The sequence below is a fragment of the Stegostoma tigrinum genome, chromosome 20 (assembly GCF_030684315.1).
Source record: "Stegostoma tigrinum isolate sSteTig4 chromosome 20, sSteTig4.hap1, whole genome shotgun sequence".
Taxonomy (NCBI): domain Eukaryota; kingdom Metazoa; phylum Chordata; class Chondrichthyes; order Orectolobiformes; family Stegostomatidae; genus Stegostoma; species Stegostoma tigrinum.
Genome location: NC_081373.1, coordinates 12,244,777 through 12,266,575, shown reverse-complemented (window position 1 = coordinate 12,266,575; position 21,799 = coordinate 12,244,777). Strand labels below are relative to the sequence as shown.

General features: G+C 41.0%; 1 protein-coding gene across 1 annotated transcript in view; it reads left to right on the top strand.

Moving 5' to 3' along the window:
* The window catches only part of ubtd1b (ubiquitin domain containing 1b), a 99,702-nt gene that overhangs the window by 51,830 nt on the left and 26,073 nt on the right, over nt 1-21,799 (top strand). Inside the window, exon 2 of the mRNA XM_048551590.2 lies at nt 20,440-20,667. Coding sequence (XP_048407547.2) covers nt 20,440-20,667 — 228 coding nt within the window. The remainder of the gene's footprint in view (nt 1-20,439; nt 20,668-21,799) is intronic.

Sequence of the window (21,799 nt, the reverse complement as noted above, 5' to 3'; positions counted from 1 at the left end):
TTGAAGTTGATATTTTAGGATCAAGGAAGCTAAAGGATAAATTTGTGTCTGTCAGTGGCAAGTAGTTGGCAAGAAATCAATATCTTAGTTGGATTAAATCCATTAAAAATGGTCAAGACTGAAATATGCTTTACTTTGGAGTTTTTAGATCCAAAATGAATTGTTTTGCTGGCAATGTATGTCACCTATCACAAAAAATCTTTGTGGTCATTTAACCAGTCAATTGTTTCCTGCTTGAGGGCATCCTTTGTCACTCAAGAACTGTCATTTTTTTCACATTCTACATGACGACTGTGTTAAGTTATTCTTCCTCATCCTTGATGTATCTGAATCCTTTGACAGAGTTGAAGACGCCAGCTTCTTCCAATGTCCTCTGTCCAAATGAGTGGGACTGCACTTATCTAGTTCCAATTTTACCTTGCTAATGTTGGATATCACACATTTGCTCCTCCTTGCTCCTTCAATATTACTCAACAATGTCCCCTCATTTCTCACCAACAAGCTGTTCCCAGCAACATAATTGAAAAACCTAGCTTTGCCTTTGTTCAGTGCAGCTGCACCCAACTGTACCTCTCAAGCACCTCTGGCTCCTTCATTGTTGCTGACCTGTCAGATGGCTTGTCTGAGACCAGTTCTGGAGAAACCTAAATTTCCTCCAGTTGAATATTTGGAAGGCTGAAACCATTGGCTTTTGTCTCTGCCATAAGCCTTGTTCTTGCCTCCTGCCTCCAGTCCTCTCCTTGGCAGCTTTTTGAGGCTGAACTTGACTGTTCATGGCCTTAGTGTCATTTGACTCTTTCATCCACAAATCTGAGACTTTCTTCAGATTGTCTACTTGCATTTATTGACATCACCCAACACCAACTCTCTGCCTTGCTCATCTGATACTGAAGCCCTCAATCTTGGATGTTTTAAATCTAAGCTTAGCAATTCCAGTGTGGTTGTGGTGATCCTCTTTGATTCTACTCTGAATAAACTTGAGGCCTTCCAAAACTCAGCCTGTTTCTTTACTTTAACCAGATGTTTGTTTTCACCCATGTGCTTGATGAGCAGCATTTACTCCATGTAGGTAATGTCTTGATTTTAAACTTCTCATTCTTATTCACCAAATTTTTCTATGACATCAGACCTTAACTCTTATCTCTTCCACCCCACCACCTTTGGATATCCATGCTTGTCGGCCTCTGACCTGTGTTGTATCCCTGATTTTGATCATTCTACCGTTGGGTGCTTTGCTTTCAGTGACGTGATCCTGAAAAGTTGAATTTCCTCCAAACTACTCCACCTTTGTATCTTTCTGTTCCTTTTTCAGATGTCCCTTAAACTGACCTCAATCACCTTTTTCATCATGTAGTTAAATACCTGTTTATGTAGTCTGGTATCAGATTTTACTCAATGCCTTTAAATGAATCATTTTGGATTTTTAACCATTTTATTCCATGAAAGGTGCCAAGTAAGCATGAATTATTATTGTTGTGCATCCTCTGTGGAATTGATTAACATCTTGTATGGATTGCAAATGTCTGATGCCAAGCAAAGATCTTTTTTCTGGATTTATTGTACCTGACTGTGACTATACCTGACAAAGTCAGAGCCCTACAGCATGGAGACAGGCCCTTTTAGACCCATCCTGGTCCATGCTCACCAAAATGTCCATCCACGCTAACGTTGTTTCCATGCACATATCCTTCTCAACCTTTCCTATCCATGCATTTGTCCAAATGCCTTTTAAATGTTTTTAAGTACCAGCCTCAAACACTTCAGCTGGCAACTCATTCCATATGCGTGAAACCATCTGTGTAAAAAGGTTGCCCCTCGGGTTCCCATGTGTTCTTTTTCCCCTCTTTTTATCTTAAACTGATGCCCTCTAGTCCTGAATTCCACAATCCTGGGAAAAAGACTTAGGCATGGATCGGGTGAGGGCACTCATGATTCTATACACTTCTAAAAGATTCCCCCCCTTGATCTCCTATGCTCCAAAGAAAAAAAAATCTTAGCTTCCCATCTCTCCAAATCAAGCTGGACTGGATTATTGCATTTAAAGATAATATTGTCAAACGTGCGCACTGGTAAAGCGATTGTTGTAGTCATTGAATCCCAATTTCTTCTGTGATCGAATCTGCTGGATTCATCTTGTCCTCAAATGGAAAGATTAAAATTGGAAAGCAGTGGTCTGACACTTTTCTTTTGTGTGGTTTTACAGTTCACTTGTGCCCGACTCGTATATTGTTTTCTCCATTCTTTGCAGACAAAAGTAAGACTGCCTGTCATTAAAAGTCTAAATATCTCTTCTTGCTGATGGATACAATAAGCAGTTATTTTTCGATTAAGCTGTTTTTTTAAAACTTTGGAGTAAGTAGTAAGGGCAGCTCAGAGGTTAACAGTGCTGTCTCACAGGGACCTGAATTAGATTCCAGCCTTGGGCGATTGCCTATCTGGAGTTTTCACGTTCTCCTCCTATCTCCTTCTGCTCTGTGTGCTAGGTTTCCTCCCACAGTCCTAAGATATACAGTTTATATGGATTGTCCATATAAAATTGCCCCTTTGTATCAGGGATGTGCAGGTTAGTTAAGTTAACCATAGTAAATGCTTGGGTATGTGGATAGTGAGAGGGACTAGGTCAGGGTAGGATGCTCTTGAAAGGATTGGTGCTGACTCAATTAGCCAAATGTCCCCTCTGTACTGTAGAGATTCTGATTGTACGTAACATTTTGTTTGAAGTGAACCTTGGATGAAAAGCGACCTCCAAGATTGTCAAGCTTTTTTTAACAGGTGAAAGGTTGTCCTGTAACTTATTACTGTGTTCATTTTCATCTTATTTGAAAGACTGATCACGTTAAGCATACACTCTCAGTGCAACAAGTTTCTTAATGGAGTGCCGTTTTTGTTGTATGGAGGAATATTAATGTGTCGGTAGAAAGATTGTAAGTCGAACCTCTTTGTGCTGAATCTTGCTCTGGATAGTTGCTGTGTTGTGACAAATTTTGTTGAGTCATATGCTTTGTCTGATATAATGAATTTGTCTAAGATTTTCATGTTCGAAATATAAAAATGGCACCAGCATTACGTGACAAAATAAACTGAATTAGATTATTGTACTGGGATAGTCGGAAATGCTGTTGCTGGAGAATCTGAGATAACACGGTGTGAAGCTGGATGATTACAGCAGGCCAAGCAGCATCAGGTGAACCGGAAAGCTGACGTTTTGGGCCTAGACCCTCCTTCAGAAATCTGCAGTTCCTACTATCTGCTGGAGAAATCCGGTGGCTGGCAGCATCTGTAGAGAGAAAGGCAGAGTTAATGTTTCACGTCCATTCTTAAGAAGTCATATCAAACTCCTACGCTGTTTTTTCCTGTGGAAATGCAGCCTCATCTGAACTGCTCCAGCACTTTGTTTTTACCTGGGATCGATCTTAGCTGTTTTGCATGACTATTGTCCTTCAGGACTAGGTTGTTAATAGAACAGAAAACCGTATAGGTTTTAATGTTCCTTTTGCAGGCACTGAATGTGATTGTTGCCTCACTTAGTGGTCTAATAATCTATGTCAGTACTCTCAATTGTCAATCATTTAACCGTTTTAAAGTCATTACTGCATCATTGTACAGTAAATGACTTTGGCTTTGGGAAATATCATGCCAGTGTCCAAGGTTGTCGCTGTTTCATTTTCTTGCCCAACTAGAAGTAGAAAGGGTGCAGGCCCTCTTGCTTGACAGTTACTATCCTAATTTGTTGAGTAGAACATGTAGGACAAAAGTTGAAGTTGTTCAAATTTGTTTGTTCACAAATGCAGTGCTAATATTAATGCGGTAGTTTTTCTGCTCTTAGAGTTAGGGTAAGTCGCACAAATGTCTGGTTTTGCAGTGTGCAACGTTAAAATATGTTGGCAATTCCTTTGAGTTTCTGTTGACTTAAATGGTTTCATATACAGAAGCTGCATTGTTTATTTTTAAGAAATAGATTGTGTCTGATGTTTACCAGTTTCCCTGTTTACTGCTCCCTCCATTTTTGTGGTTTTTGATCCTGATATGAGTGTTACCAGAAAGCACAATCTGCACAGTCATTGGGATAAGAGGCTTGGTGCTGTAGGAGAACTTCACTGTGTAACCTGTTTAGATTTGTGACGTTTATCATTTGTTTTTCTGGGAGGCTTCAATAAACCGAACAAATAGTGTCTTTGTGTTCTCTGCCATTGTGAAACTTTTAACATGTTAGTGGTGATTAGAAATACCTGTTTTCTGTTTAGAAAAATCATTTACAGAAGTAGGCAGAGTAATTGCTCGAAAGTGGAGAGATGCAATCGTAAATGTGTTCCCTGTTAGCTTTTTAGTTCGACCAATGATAATTGTAAAGAAGTTGAAATTAGTTTTCAGAATGATTATTTTGCAGTGGTGGAACAGTTGAATTTAACTTCAGTGCTCATGGACTCATTTTTCTAAAACATGAACATAAACTGTCTTTAACACAACCAAAGTGAAGCATTTAGTATTTTGATGTTTCCTTGAGTCGTCATTCCAGAAATTTTAAATTGGTTTTCAGAATTCTGTTAAATCATGCACATATGCAAAAGGTGTGTTCAAATTTTTTTAACAACTTTGGAAATTAAACATACTTAAGGCTGTCAGGCAAATGTGAAACCTGGCGTTAAAACTTTTGCTGAAGGGCATGTAAATATGTGAGTCTAAAGTTCTCTGATAATTTCAAGGGCTGTTGTTTTGACGTTCGGGGGCTATCAGCATTCCTTGTGGAACTGAAGGTATATACTAAGAAAGTAGTGATTGGTGAACAGTTTACGTGAGATATTAACAATGTTGGCATTTTTCAATATCTAAGTGAGCATAGCCTATGGGGTAGTGTGTCACTGGCTGATCGTTGAGTTAGATCTAGCTTGTACCTGTTAGGTTCAAATCCAGTGGATTGGTATTCAAAGATGATGAGGACGTGGTGTTGTCATCTGTGCTGACATTGTTATTAGTACTTAGTTGCATGTTGGATCTTCAGTTGTTGCTTAGGGGCAACAAAATTAAAACCATAAATTCCTTTGTCACAAGTACTTCCCCAGTGCATCTGTTGGTTGGTTTAATAGATTAAACCAATCTACCTGCCTTGAGTCAAGTACCTTTCATCCCATAGAAGGCCTCAAAGAGGTAGGAATATTGGTTAGAACTGTATGTGATGTTTGGCCATATTTGAGGAAACTCCAGGATCTAGGCCTAACAGGATTGGAGCAATAAATAACTTGAACAAGCAGTCAAAATGAGTGGTTAATGCTAAGGCACTAGATTTCTTTAAGAAACAGGTAGATGTGGGAATGAGAATTAGGGCCTCAACTTTCCAGCCTGTAAATTTGGCACAGTAGCAACCAAACTGAAGACCACACTGGGTATACCAAGCCTGCTAGCTCAGCAGTCTGTTTATAGTAATGAGACCTAAACAAGATAGGTGATTTGGGAAAGAAAGCCAAACACTTTAAACCTTGACTGTGCAAGATTTATTGGCAGGTCAAAGTCACCAGATCTGAGCTCTTGGTGTATGCTAATTCAAACAGCATGAATTCATTCCTAAGCCAACAGTGCCAGTTCTGCATTGGCTTTGTTCATGGAGCCATATATCCCCAAAGATAACCTGTAACGTGAACTGGCCACTGACTCAGATGCTCTAGGTTGTCTGGTGATGTTACAGCAGAAATACCATGAGCAAGATACGGAAGCACTGGATATTAACAAATGGGGCACAATTGTTGATGGCTCTGACCTACATTCCCTTAACTTCTGATTCAGTATGAAAGAAAAAGTTAACATTTCTATGCACAGAGCAGCTTGTGCAGTGCCTCCTGAGTGTTTGCAGCTTAGAAGTAATTTGACTGTTAGGGTAGAAAGATGTATCAGAGGAGGCAAGGAGAAATGGAAAGCTCAGCTAACTGGGAAAAGATCTGAGGAAACAAACTGCAGTGAATGATGCACCAACTCAGCCACCTGTCTTTCTCTGCAGGAAATTTAGGATAATGGGACCCCGAAGCCATGCCAGGTGAGGCTTAACACAACTTACAGCAGCATCATGGTTGTCAGTCCTCACGAGATAGAAGGCTTCCAGTCCATTTGGGCGCAAAACAAGTGCTGGTGGTCTCTCTCTCCCCTTTCAGCATTGAGATCGTGTGATCATTAAATTTTCACTTGCATTATGGCAAGGAAAAACAAATATTCCATGGTATTAGATCAGCCTGGCAACTTTGACACAAATATCTTGTGAAAATATTAATCTATATACTGCCGGTTTTTAATATTTGATGAGAACTTGCAGTTTTGAAGACCATGAGCAAGAATCTGAATTAAGGCATGGCACTATTTTTTAAAAGCTAAAACAAATCATGACCGTACATATTAATTAGATTCAAGAAAAAATTATACTATCTCCAATCTATTGGTTGTCTTTAATCACAGGACAAAGTAAATTGGACCTGTGTTCTCTGACATTTAGAATGATAGTGATCTCTTCAAAACCCCCTGAATCTTGTATTTGTGACAGGAGGGACATGAGGTTATTTCCCATGACTGGGAAATTTAGAACACAAGGCCCAGTCCCAGGATAGAGCTGATCGTTTGCAATTGGGATGAGGAAAAATTTCTTCACCCAGGCCCACAGCAACGTGGTTGAAAATGAGCAATAAATGCAGCCTCGCCAGTGATACTCATCCCATGAATGAATAAAGCAAACCATCTTTGGAATGCTGAGAAACAGATTTTGATCTCTTCAAATCAGAGCACATGGGGAAAAGGCAGCATTGTGGTGGTTCAGGCCAGAAAGCAGCCATGATTGTGTCTCATGGTAGAATAGGTTCAAGTGGTCATGTGGTCCACTTCTGCTTGTTTCTTCTTTTCTTGTATTATGAACGCTTAAGCCAGATGAATTTGCTCTGGTATCATTGCTTGCTATCTTCAAAAACAATTCCTTCTTAATTAGTGCAAAATGTTCCACTTCCCATTCAATCTGTCCTAGTTGCTTATCTGAGAAATAGCTAAAGTTGATTTCTAGAACACTCAAAATTAATAGCCAATTCATGAAGCAGTTCTTAAACCAGTACTTGGGACATTATTGCTAAGCTGAAGAATCCAAACATTAGATGCCTTAAAGTTAGAAGGAATAGCTTACAGATTTCATTTCAGTTTTAGGGATCATTGAGGATCGTTGCGGATCTTAGCCATGGAGGGTCACTCATGTAATACTGAATAGTTACAATGCCAAACTAACTCTCTTTTTGTCTCCAAACCAGTCTGTCAAATGAAACAAGTTATCTTTTTCAATTCGTGACTGAATCTTTCTCTTTGAGTTGACATTACAGTATATTTGCATTGTCAAGTTATGCTCGATTTCATTTTAGAAGACAAAGTTAAAATGTTGTCCCCAAAACAGCAAGCCTCCTGAGTAATTGAGTTTGGTATGTTTCTAGTTTGTAACTGTTGATATTATACTCAATGGTACTAGTAGCATTCTACATGTAACTGTAATGGAAATCCATAAAGCTGAGCAAGACGACAGCCTCTGGGTGTTTATTGTTGATTTGCTTAAATCTTGTTTGGATGTTCTACTAGAGGTAGAGGTAAAGGGAACTGCAGATGCTGGAGAATCCGAGATAACGGAGTGTGAAGCTGGATGAACACAGCAGGCCAAGCAGCATCTTAGGAGCACAAAAGCTGACGTTTCGGGCCTGGACCCTTCATCAGATGAAGGGTCCAGGCCCGAAACATGAGCTTTTGTGTTCCTAAGATGCTGCTTGGCCTGCTGTGTTCATCCATCTCCACACTTTGTTATCTTGGATGTTGTACTGTTAGATTTGCATGATCACAAGGTTGGTACCTCTTTGTGACTGTGTATGTAGGGTGACTAGGCTGGTTATTTTGAGTTTATTTCCTTGTCTGATGTCATGTTTGTAGTTAAATTATGGCTGTGCTGGATATTGGGTTTTGTTGCTGAATCATGCACTTGACATGACTATCAATGTCTGCTGTGTCAACACGTTGGATCAGCTGAGCAAGCCAGGTACTACTGTCTCTAATTTTTTTCCAAGGGCCATCTCACAATGTTGCTGCTTCTCCACCAGAAAAAAGAAAAATTGGCAGCTGAGTCTTGATTTGCTTTGAGCAACTTAGCAGCAGCTGTTTGCAGCTTTAGAAATCTGGATGTTGATTAAGTTTTAATGTTGAGAATGAAAACTGGAATGAAAATAGCTTGGTATATAACTAAGGTTCTCTGTGATTCTTATCTATTAAAGTTTTAGCTTTAATTTACTGAGACAAGTTGTGGCAGTGGAGAAGGCACCACAAAGTTTGGCAAGAGAAGATTGAATAAATAGTGATGCTAGCATGCTGACAAACTTTTCAAACACAGCACACTACACACTAATGAGTCACTAGTTTCAGGTGCCAGCATAGCCCTGATGGTTGTGTGTGTTAGTGTATGTGTACGTATACAGCAGACACACCCAAACTTGTATGTTTGCTGCCAGTATGTGTTGCATGCCTAAGACATTTTGTCATATCCTCCACATAAATTAACAATAAAATGATGTTTTGTATTTTCAATTTTTTGTTTACACATCAACATGAACCACTTTATTGTTTCCAGTTTTATTTTAACTGACTAACTTTATACTTGTGTTTCTACTTCATCCCCCAAAACCAATTTTCTCACTATTGAGATTCTCCAGCATCTGCAGTTCCTACTATCTGAGATAACAGGTGTAGAGCTGGATGAACACAGGCCAAGCAGAGGAGCAGGAAGGCTGACGTTTTGGGCCTAGACCCTACTTCAAAAATGGGGGAGGGGGAAGGGAAGGGGGTTCTGAAATAAATAGGGAGAGAGGGGGAGGCAGGGAAAAGATAAGTGGAGAGGAGACAGACTGGTCAAAGAGTCGGAAATGGAGCCAGTGAAGGTGTGTGTAGGTGAGGAGGTAGGTGGGTTGGGGCTTGATGTGAGCGGAGGGGATAGGTGGGAGGCAGGACACATGAGCGAGGTGGGGATGAGCTGGGCTGGTTTTAGGATGTGGTGGGGGAGGGGAAATTTTTGAAGGTTGTAAAGTCCACATTGATACCAATGGGCTGCAGGGTACTGCTGTTCCTGTTGTGGCTGCCTCTATATCGGGGAAACCAAGCAGAGGCTTGGGGACTGCTTTACAGAACACTTACACTCGGTCCGCAATAAACAACTGCACCTCCTAGCCGCGAGCCATTTCAATTCCCCCTCCCATTCTGCAGACAATATGTGCATCCTGGGCCTCCTGCAATGCCACAACGATGCTACCTGAAGGCTGCAGGAACAGCAAGATCTATTCTGCTTGGAAATCCTGCAGCCCAATAGTATCAACGTGGACTTCACAAGCTTAAATCTCCCCTCCCCCTACCGCATCCCAAAACCAGCCCAGCTCATCCCCCACCTCCTTAACCTGTACATCCACCCACCTATCCCCTTCTCCCACCTCCTACCTACTAAACTCATCATCTCATCTCTCCCCCCCCCACTCTGGCCTGTCCGTCCTCCATGGACTGACCTATCTCCTCCATCTACTTGCCCACCTGCATTCACCTTTACTGGCTCCATCCCCATCTCTTTTGACTGGTCTGTCTCCTCTCCACCTATCTTCTCCTCTATCCATCATCTTTCCGCCTCCCCATCTCTTCCTATTTATTTCAGAGCACCCTTTCCCTCCCCCATTTCTGAAGAAAGGTCTAGGCCCGAAACGTCAGCTTTCCCGCTTCTCTGCTGCTTGGCTTGCTGTTTCTCCCTATTCTCTCCAGCAGAGTTCCTTAGTGCTTGGATTTATTACCATGCGTATCAATACCCCTTGACACAAAAGTCAGCATGGCTTAGATTGAGCCATGATACTCTTCCATCATGACACTTATTCCCATTCTTCAACATTGAACTGAAAGTCTGCAGCACTCTTGGGGAACCTGGAGTTATGTTGTGTTCTAAAATGACAGCCAGCAGCAGATTGTGTAGTTCACCTGTAGTTGCCATGTTTGGCAGAGACCCTTTTTTTTTGCTTCTTAAACAGGCCTCATGAACTCACGCCTAGGTTCACCATTTGCTTTGATTTTAGAATATAGAACAATACAGCACAGAACAGGCCCTTTAGCCCTCGATGTTGCATCGACCTGTGAACTAATCTAAGCCCCTGCCCCTACACTATCCCATCATTATCCATATGTACAATTTTGGAGTTGTACATTATGCAGTGACTGATTTTGGAGTACCTGGAACTGCTTACATGTACTCATTTGCTCTAGGTAATGGTACCTAGTTGTAGACACAAGCAAAATAGTTTTGCATAGTAAGTAATAGTGGTTGGCACAAATTTCAAGAGGGAAAATTGGCTGGCTACACTTTAATTTGGTTGACCAATAGCTTCGATTTTAGGAATAAACATGGGTTAAGTAAGGGCTGTGTATGGGATGTAATATGTTTGATATCACCAAGATTCTTCATAGTAATTGCATGATTAAATTTGCTACACGTGAGATCCCGCACAAGTGGCCGAATGGACTCGGAACCGAGCAAGTGTAGAGTTAAGGGTAGCCACTTGGATGGCAGACTCCTGCCTGACCCCTGGAAGGAGTTTGAAGTCTATATGGACCTTCCATCAACCCCAGGCCCTGACCGAATCTGATCACCTCACCTGGCCTGGGGTGCCTCCCAGGCGGTATGACTTTTTGGATTCACACTCATTGGGAAGTGACTTTTTCACATATCGGAACATGTTCAAACTCGGCCAGTTGAAGCCAACTTGAACAAATAGTGCTGGGAATGCTCATGTTTTCAATTTTAATGATTTTTTTTACCAGATCTGCAATTTAGTAAATTTGTAGACTATACTCCATTAAGGGAATAATGAACATGCAGAAAGTGCTAAAATCCAAGTTAAATTTTGTAATTTGAGTATTTAATTAGCAAATTAATTTCAATGTGATTAGTGTGTGACTGTACGTCTTGATAGGAAGAACAAGAAAGCCACATATTCTTGGATATTAATCTTGAGAGATAAGGCCATATAATCATGGATAAATTCTTGGGGGGGATGTGGGTGAAAGAGAAAGTGCGATGTTGTGATTATCTGGCAAGACTAAACCAATGGTGGATCTTGTTTTCAAAAGAAAATAAGGTTGTGAGGTCACCTATTTGTTTTTTTAAAATAAACCTTGAGACAATTTTCCCACTTTGAGGAGTCAAAACCGAGGTGCTGTAAACAGAAGTCAGCAGCAAACTCTTTCTGAAAGTTTCTCTTTGCTTAATATTCAGCACATGAAACATGCTGCCATTGTTAAGGCAAATAACGGTTTGCATTTTATACATTTTATACATTTTAGACATTAAACTAGATAAACACCTGCCTGAGTGCGCTATAGAATAATATGATGAGACAGTGGATGATAGGGAAGATCCTTGTGTGGCCCATAAGCACAAGCGTGGATGAACAGACTTGATGGGCCAAAATATTTGTTTGCTGTGATCAGGATTTAATGGAAGTCATTCATCAGAAGAACCATTCTGTTGTCAGATTTAGTCAATGCAAGTTTCTTTTTGCTGGTTTCTTACTGACACAAGGAGAAAGGTAGTGTTCGGGGAATGTTTGTGTTACACGTAGTCTGACAAGACTGTCAAAAAGTTAAGTATGATAGAGTGAACAGTTTGTTCTTTATCTCAACAGTATTTATTATGTAGTAAAACTTTTCCAGAACTTTGTTCAGACCCCCTGTTGACATGCCTTTTTAGTTTTGGGCACTGTGCTTCTGGAAGAATATATTGGTAATGCGAATGCAGTTTAGATTCTTGAAAAGGATAACAAGGTTAAATTACGATATGCCAGTATTCCCTTGAATTTAGAAAATTTAGAAGTGATCTGATTGAGGTATTTAAACCAATTCAGTGGAGCGAATGCAGAAAATTATCATCGTTGGTGGGAGAATCCCCTAAAAGAAGGCATGAGCTCATCAACTAGGGTATGAAAATTCGGCACAGATTTATTTTTTATTGCACTTTTACTGCACAGTGGAAAGGCTTTCCTAGCAGTGGTTCTTTGTGGGTCAACTGAAAATTTTGAAACAGGAGGTAAAAATACGAGGGACTTGGTTTCAACGTGGGCAATTGGAGTTTTTGTATAGACCTTCTATTTTTTATAGTTAAAAGACTGAACAAACTTGAGCAGCTGAAAGGATTGTAGATAGGCCAATGTTCCATGGGCCTTTTTACTTTCTTGAAATAAGAGATGGACAAGAAATGTGAAAAATTGTGGATATATCAGTCAAAGGAAATGTTTTTGTTAAGACTGCTAATTAGATTCTGCAGGAAGAGTGCAGAGATGTAACTTGGTGGAGTTGAATCATATGTATCCATTACTGTCAGAAGGATAAAGGAAATAGGAGAAACAATACATCATTTGGCCCCTTGAGCCTGCTTCACATTCAATAAGATCATACCTGATTTTTATTGTGGTCTCAAATTCTATATTTCCTGTCCATCCCCCATTGCTCCCTATTCCCTTAGAAATCACCCCTTTCTCACTCAACCTTGAATATATTTAATGGCCCATCTTCCACACTTGTGTGGGTTCCTTCAATATGAGACATTAGTGGGTCACCCCCTTATTTTTAAACTGTTTCTCATACTCCTGGATTCCCCTGCATAGGCAAACACTGTCACAGCATCTATCCCGTAAAGTTCTGGATGTGAGTTTGCTCGCTGAGCTGGAAGGTTAGTTTTCAGACGTTTCATCACCATTCTAGGTAACATCATCAGTGAGCCTCCGACGAAGCGCTGGTGTTATGTCCTGCTTTCTATTTAACTGGTTAGGTTTCCTTGGGTTGGTGATGTCATTTCCTGTTCTTTTTCTCAGGGGATGGTAGATTGATTTGGAGCCAATGTGTTTGTTGATGGAGTTCCGTTTGGAATGCCCTGCTTCTAGGAATTTATATACCTAGTAGAAGACTCCCACCGCTCCATTCGCTCCACCCAAGAATTCCTGAACACGAAAGACACCAAGATAGAAGAGAATGAAATAATGGTCTCCTTTGACGTAACAGCCCTGTTCACATCCATCAACATCAACCTGGCCAAAGAAACACTGATGACACTATTAGAAGAAGAGAAGACACATACACCAGACACCACCAACCTCATCGGGAAGGACAACATCAAGCTAGTGGATCTATGCCTCACCACCCACTTCACTTTAAATAACAAAACCTACAGACAAATGAACGGTACACCCATGGGATCTCCGATATCAGGGTTCTTAGCAGAGGCAGTAATGCAGAGACTCGAACAAACAGCTCTGCCAATCATCCAACCCAAACTTTGGGTCCGCTATGTGGATGACACCTTTGTCATCACTAAACAAAACAAATTAGAGGAAACCTTCAAGACCATCAATAATACCCTTTACTGGCATAACATTCACAAAAGAGGAGGAAAACAACAACAAACTGCCATTCCTAGATGTCACAGTAGAGCGAACAGCCAATGGGGAACTTCAAACCAGCGTCTACAGGAAAACAACACATACGGACCAAATACTGAACTACAGGAGCAACCATCCCAACACCCACAAACGAAGCTACATTAGAACATTATTCCAACGAGCCACCACACACTGCAGCACAGAGGAACTACGCAGAGCAGAGGAAAATCACCTATACAGTGTATTCAAAAAGAACGGGTACCCTATGAACACAGTCTACCGATTCCTCAGCAATAAACCCAAACAAACAGACAAAACGGGCTCAGAAACCATAACCACTCTCCCCTACATCAAAGACATTTCCGAAATGACTGCCAGACTAGTCGGACCTCTTGGCATCAGGGTAGCCCACAAACCCACCAACACACTAAAACAACAGCTAATGAACTTAAGACCCTATACAGACAACAAATAAAACGAACGTTATCTACAAAATACCTTGCAAGAACTGTGACATACACTACATTGGACAAACTGGCAGAAAGCTAGCCACCAGGATACATGAACATCAACTAGCCACAAAACGACATGACCCACTATCACTCGTATCCTTACGTACAGATGAGGAAGGACACCACTTTGGTACAACACATCCATCCTAGGACAAGCCAAACAGAGACATGCACGAGAATTCCTAGAAGCGTGGCATTCCAACCGGAACTCCATCAACAAACACATTGATTTGGAGCCAATCTACCACCCCCTGAGAAAAAGAACAGGAAATGACATCACCAACCCAAGGAAACCTAACCAGATGAATAGAAAGCGGGATATAACACCAGCACTTCGTTGGAGGCTCACTGATGATGTTACCTAGAATGGTGACAAAACGTCTGAAAACTAACCTTCCAGCTCAGCGAGCAAACTCCCATCCAGAACCTCAACCTGAGCTACAAATCTTCTCAAAACTCGCTATCCCGTAAAGTGCCCTCCAATTCATTGGTTCAATATCTTGTCAATTCCGATGAGTAGAGGTTCAACCTTTCCTTTTACACAGCCATGTTGTCTCAGATATCAACTTTATGAACCAATTCTGAATTGTTCAATGCAATTTTTTCCCTTCATCTTTGACTTAAATTATCATCACTTTATCCTGATACTGTGCCCCTGCATTCTCGATTTACATGAGCATCTCACCTTTCATGCTGGGGGTTAGTTTAGTTCAGTTGGTTTGTTTCAGTTATGCCAACAGTTTGGGCTCAAATCCCATATGGATGAGGTCACCATGAAGGTCCTGCTTTCACGACCTTGCCCCTCACCTAAAGGATGATGACCCTCAGGTTAACCTCTGCACCAGTCAGTGCTCTCGGACAGCAGCCTCTGTGAATTTGGCAACTATCACTATCATCTCTTCAAACTTTTTCAGAATCTGGTTTGTTCAATGAGAGCTCATAAACTCCGGAAATTACAGACCTCTTTACTCAGCCTTTTTCATACAACAACCCTTCTCCCAGGGACTAAATTGGTGAAGACAAATTTAAGTTGGAGGATGGAACTCGGCACAAGGGAAAAATATTTGGGTGGGTGTGATTTTAGACGTGGCTTTAGCTACTCAAACTCCAACTGACCCAATTTCTTAATGTCCTCTTTGATTTATTTTTATCTTTATTTTTATCTCTTGCATGTGATAACTCTACCTTGGGGAGGGAATACTTGTGGCTCTTGATGCTGAGTTGCATCCTAACTATTTTCCAGCCCATTCTTCTCTGTTTGTAATAGCCTACAATGTACTCCTCCTCCACTGCTACACGAGGCTCACCTGTCTTCATTGTCTTTTACTGCAGATCTTTTTACTTTCAGTGATTTTTGTTGCAACATGCTATAAGTTTAGTTTCTGGAGGAGAACACAGCATTTGTTTGTCGTTAGCTGTAATTTGAGAGAAATTGTTAACTTGCATGTCCTGTTTCTTTGTGTGCAAACCAGGATATGGCTGAACCTTCCTGATGCATCCTACTGTTTTGTCATAAAGCTTGTATACAAACTTCATGAGTTAAGATCTGTTTGAAAATGCGTGCTTTAAAAGTGTCAAAATATTTTGCAAGTTTTGAATGAGTTTGCACAGTTTACTCTAACCTTTTTCTCATGTCTCCACATTTAAAATTGCTAACCACTTAACCTATCTGAAAAGTTTGACTTATTGACTTCAGAAAGGGAAAAATCTTTGCCTACAGGCTAAGTTACAAAGTATATGTTAAGTTATTGAGAGGCATCTATTATTTTGGTCTAGTTTTTGTGTTGGTTTCTGTCTCTTCAAATGTGGATCAGATTGGGAGGTGGAATAGCTCCATTCCAAGTTACATCCTTTTTAACAATTCTTTTGATGTTCAACTGCATCCATTAAGCTTTCAATCCCTACACAAAGCAAAATACGGAATGCTGGAAATACAGCAGACTAAGTAGGATAATGGAGCGAAAACAACTCATGTCAAGTTGAGTTTTCATTGGGTTTTAATTCTGCTACACTTGGTCAGCAATTCTTTGTTACTTTTAAGAATAACTTCTATGTGTATAGAACCTTAATTAAATGCACCATGGTACTTAGCAGGAGCATTTTAAAACAAATATGGCACCTTGCCAAGAAATATTAGGTCAGATGACGAAACATTTGAACAAAGGCATAGGTTTTTAAAGAACGTTTGAGGAATGAGAAGTAGAGAAGTGGAGGGAATTAGAAGTTGGACCCGAAGGAACTAAAGGCATTGCTACTGTTTTGGACCTATCCAAATCCCCTCAAAACGTGTCAGAGATAGCCTAGACCCTAACTTTTACCTTAGTTAAAGGCAAGTGTGAGGTGCTGTACTCCAGGTGTAATTTGATGGGTCAAACTAGCATAATGCACTTTATCCTCATACCACAACTCAAATACAAGCAAAATAAGAACAGACATAACTTTTAACTCCAAAGTACTTAACACAATAAATTATTATTTAACTACTCATCAACTGTTCAAATATAGCAGCATGCCATAAACACACCTTTTTGCGAAGGTAATTCGGCAAAGTAGATTTCTCTCACTTGCTATCTCCTGCATTCTAGGAGAAGAAATGCTGACAGAATGAATCTAGCAGCTTCAACTCCACAACCCCAACTGAAACCCTGGATATGAGACATCCTGACTGTCCCCACTCATTCATCAACAGGCCCTTTGGCCCATCCTGGTCCATGCTAACCAAAAATGTCCATCCACCCTAATCCTATTTCCCTGCACTTGGCCTATATCCTTTTAAACCTTTCCTATCCATATTTGTCCAAATGCCTTTTAAATGTTCACATAACTGCCTCAACCGCTTCTGCTGGCAGCTTACTCTGTATGTGTACCACCCTCTGTTTCTAAAAAAAAATTGCCCTGCAGATTTCCATGTATTCTTTCCCCTCTTAACTTTAAACTGATGTTCTCTAGTCCTCTGTACCCCGATTTCCCCATCTCTGGGCGGGGGGGGGGGAATAAAAGACTGAGCATTCACCCTATCCTTGCCTCTAAGATATCATATCTGTAAGATTCTCTCCCCTCCCTCCCCCCTCACCTCAGTCTCCTATGTTCTACAGAAAAATGTCCTAGCTTATCCAACCTTTCCCTATAACTCAGTCCCTTGAGTTCTGGCAACATCCTTGTAAATCTCTTCTGCACTATTTCCAGTTTAATAACATCCTTCCTATAGGAATGTGACCAAAACTGAACACAATACTCCCAAGTGCAGCCTCACCAACGTGCTATTATAACTGCAACTTAATTTCCCAACTTCTCAAAAACCAAAAGAACTGGGGATGGGGTACATCAGGAACAAAAACAAAGTTGCTGGAAAAGCTCAGTAGGTCTGGCAGCATCTGTGGAGGAGAAAACAGTTAAAGCTTTGGGTCCAGTGACCCTTCCTCAAACTTGTCTACTCAGTGCCCTGACTGATGCAGGCCAGTGCACCAAAAGCTTTCTTCACTGCTCTGTCTACCTTTGACTCCACCTTCAGAGAACCGTACACCTAAAGTCCAAGGTACCTTGTTCTACTACACTCCTTATGGGTCAACCGCTTGCCCTGCAACTCCTACCTTGATTTGACTTTCCCAAGTGCAACACCTCATTTGCCTATTTTAAAATCCATTTCTTGGCCCACTTCCCTAGCTGATCAAGATCCTGCTGCACTTTCTGATAACCCTACTCACGGGTCATGATGCCACCTATTTTAGTGTCATGCTTTATACATTCTCTCATCCAAATCATTGTAGATAACATAGCACTGGGACCAGTACTGTCCCCTGAGGCACACCACTAGTCACAGGCCTCCAGTCCAACAAGCATCCTTCCACTATTACTCTGCTTCCTGCCTTCAAGCCAACAGTGTATCCAATTTGACAGCTCTCCCTGGGTTCCATGTGATCTAACTTGCCAGAGCAGCCTATCATGTGGAACCTTATCAAGGTCTTATGAAATGCATGCAGACTAGGCCTACTGCCTTGCTGTCATCAACCTTCCTGGTCTCCTCTTCAAGGAAATCTAACCAATTTCTGCTAAGTGGGGAGCTGGAGGAACACAGGCCAGGCAGCATAAGGAGGGTCCTGACCCAAAATGTCAACTTTCTTGCTCCTTTGCTGCATGGTCTGCTGTGTTCCTCCAGCTCCACACTGTTATCTCTGGCTCCAGCATCGGCAGTTGTTACTATCTCTAACAAATTTGAGAGGCATGATGGTCACTACTCCTCATCAAACCCTGTCTTTCTGAATGTATGTAAATCTTTCCTTCAATTTTCTCCAGTAACTAACTCTCGTACCACAGATGTTAGGTTTACTATTCTCTGGTTCCCAGGTTTTTCTTTGCAGCCCTTCTCCTGTGGCTCCACGCATACATATGCACTTTGGTCCTTGAGGGGTCCTATTCTCTCCCAAAGTATATTCAAGGAAAAAGAATAACTGAAGAATCTCTTTTTGGATTACACTAGTCTTCTCCGTCAAAGCAATGTTGTGCTCCCTTTGTCACCTCCTGATTTGCCTCCTTCAGCAAACCCCTGTGCCCCTTCATATACCTCCTGGGGATTGCCTTGATCCCAGCTGCCTGTTCCTGAGCCATGCCCCCTTTCTCCTGGGCAGAGCCTCAATATGTCTTGTCATCCAGGGTTCCCTACTCTTGCCAACTGTGCCCTTCACACTCTCAGGAACATATAGACTTTGAACTCTAGCTATCGCTTGAGGGCCTCCCACTGACTGGAGGTCTCTTTGCTTGCAAACAAACTACTCCAAACAACCTCAAAAGTTCCTGTATAATTCCATCAAAATTTGCCTGCCTCAGTTTTGAACTTGAACCTGTTTTATCCCTCTGTAGCTATTTTAAAAATTAATAGAACTATGGTTACTGGTCCCAAAGTTCTCCCTCACTGTCACCTCAGTCACCTGTCCTGCCCTAGTTCTCAAGAGTAGGTTGAGTTTTGCCCTTTCCCAAGTTGGACCCTCTATATACTGCTTGAGTAAACTTTCCTGAAGACGTTTCACAAATTCCACCCCATCTAAACCCTTAATGCTATGGCAATCCCAGTTTATGTTAGGAAAATTAAAATCCCCGACTATGACAGCCATATTGCTCCTGCAAGTCGTCTCAATCTCCCAGCACGTGTTCCTCTAATGTTGCTTTTCTTTAATTTTGAAAAACTCAAAGCCCTTTACTCTGCTTGCCTAAATGCAGACACCTTAGCAGATTTACAACCCCCCTCTTCACAAGATATAGGATAGAACAACTTCCTCTTAAAGGTACGTACTATCACACCACCAATGATTTTAAATTTGGAGATGTACAAGAGGCCACCTCTGCAGGCACCTTGGATTATTGTGGGGATAGACATGATATTTGAGAGATGGAGCAGCAAAGCCATAGAGGGCTATGTAAACTACAATTTATAATTTTAAAATGAGTATATTACCTGACTAGGAGACAGGGCAAGCCAGGAGCAAGAGGAAAATAATTTGTTGAATAGTTAGATTGCAACCAGTATCATTTGGCTGCCAGTCTCAATAATCCTATTGGGAACACAAGTCATCATGCCCTCGTCTACAAATGTCCTCTCCAACTTTCCACACAATCCACTGCAAAATGTCATGCAAACCAGTTTGTTCACTTGTGATAGTCTCTTTCAGAAGAATTGGGAATCCCCTGCTCAAACACCCAACAGCAGCCGCACATTTCAAGAAAACCACAAAGACTGACTGCAAGACTGACTAGTAATATTCTAGCTGCTGCAACATCACCTGCCCTTTACTCTACAGGCCTAGCAAGGGCAAGATTGTGATTGTTGGTAAATGTTTATCACCCTTGAGCTAACAGATTCAGCCACTTCTTAGTTACATGAACTGATTTCTCACTCCTGTATTCTCCATGAGCCTGATTGCTTAATAACCAAACTTGGCCGTGATTCAAATCTGTCAAATCTAACTGGCTTGACTCAGCTGTGCTAATGCTTAAAAGTCAAGGTTTTAAAAATGAAAAAGAATAATCCAATCATTTATAATGTACTGTTATGCAAAATCAACTAGGAATTGAGGTGGTGACACTGACCAGTAAGTCTCTAGGACTTAGTATATAGAACAGTTTGACATCTCTTTCTATAGAGCTATGCCTAAACATACATGTCTCTAGTGCTAAATGATTGGAGCACACATTGCATGCGTGGTCGTGGAGATTGTACTTTGCTGATAAAATGTGAATGATCTGTACTGTACATCATTGCATCATCAGTAAAATGCTCTTGTTTTTATATCTTCACGTCTGTCCCTGTTTCTTTGCTGAATCAGGAATTTTGTATTTTGAGGATCTGAAAAATTAACTCTGATTTCTCTCCACAGATTTCGCCAGACCTGCTGAACTTTTCCAGCAGCTTCTGTTTTTGTTTCTGACTTACGGCATCTGTGGATCTCTTGGTTTTGTTTTAAACCAGGCTTTTTTCTTGATTTCAGGCCGAAACGAGCCTCTGAAGAAAGAGAGGCCAAAGTGGAAAAGTGATTATCCCATGACGGATGGCCAACTAAGAAGTAAAAGAGATGAATTCTGGGATACAGCACCAGCTTTTGAAGGTCGCAAAGAAATCTGGGATGCCCTTAAGGCAGCTGCCTATGCCATTGAATGCAATGATCATGAACTGGCCCAGGCTATTGTAGATGGTGCCAGTATTATCTTGCCACATGGTAAGCACAAGTGTCAGAGCTGTTTTTTTAACTCCTTGGATCCTACAAAGTCTCCAGTGATATTGTCCAAGTTAACAGGTAGTTTCCCAAGTCCTCTCCAGTGACAGTCTTTGGTGGATACTTAGTTTAGCTTCACCTCATCCTCAGTCTAAATTCAGTTGTGGAAATCTTCAAAAGTTAAGCTTTGTACCCTGTCTTTTGCACACCTGAGTACAGCCGTTATAGATTCAGCCCTGCCCCTCAATTAAGCTATCCTGAAGGCTGATTTCCAATGCTGCATTTGTCGATCCCACCCTTCATATCTAAAGCTAAGAAGCTTTTTAAAAAAAAAACACGTGAGGGAGGAAGGAGCATGAGTTTGTGCTCTGAAGAGAAATTGAGGTAGGTGGAGGCTGTTGTTCATAAGCAAGGGTTGAAACATTTGTTGCTAATGGGACCTTCTGTGCTGTAGTCAGAATACACTTAATCTGACATTGAACAACTTGTTTCCCATTCACCATATTCATCTGTCCCCAACTTTGCCAAGCTGTGCTCCAATATGTCCTAATGAATAATAAAAGGTCTTTGTCTTGCTCTGAGACATTTCTCAGTTGCTAGCAACATTTATCTGCATGTAGATTCCAGTTTTGATTCTAGATGGATTTTTTTTCCTCTCTTCATCAGAGCTGTTTTGTTGACTCCTTGACGTCCTTGTGGGATGTCCTCCCAAAATCACCTTTTGTCTTGCAAAAAGAAAATGCAGCAAGTCTGGAAATCTGAAATTAAGCCAAAAATGCTGGAAATATTTGTGTTAGGCAACATCTCTGCAGAGTGAAACAGTTGTCCCAGATTACAGATCTTTCATCAAAACTGGGAAAAATTAGACATGTTGCTGGGTAGTAAAGGGGGACACTTTATATCAGTGAAAGGAGAGATTAATTGGCAAAGGGGTTTGTGATGCAAGTTCAAGGGAGTGGTAATGGGGCAAGTAAAGGAACAAAGATAAGTTTAGAGGGGGGTAGTGAATGGCAAAATGATAAATAGCTGCCATTTGAAAGCAAAAACAAGAAAATGAATTGAAACATAAACCAGCAAAGAAAATGCAGTGGAGACAAAAGTTGCAGTCTGAAATGCTGAACTCATTTTTAAGTTT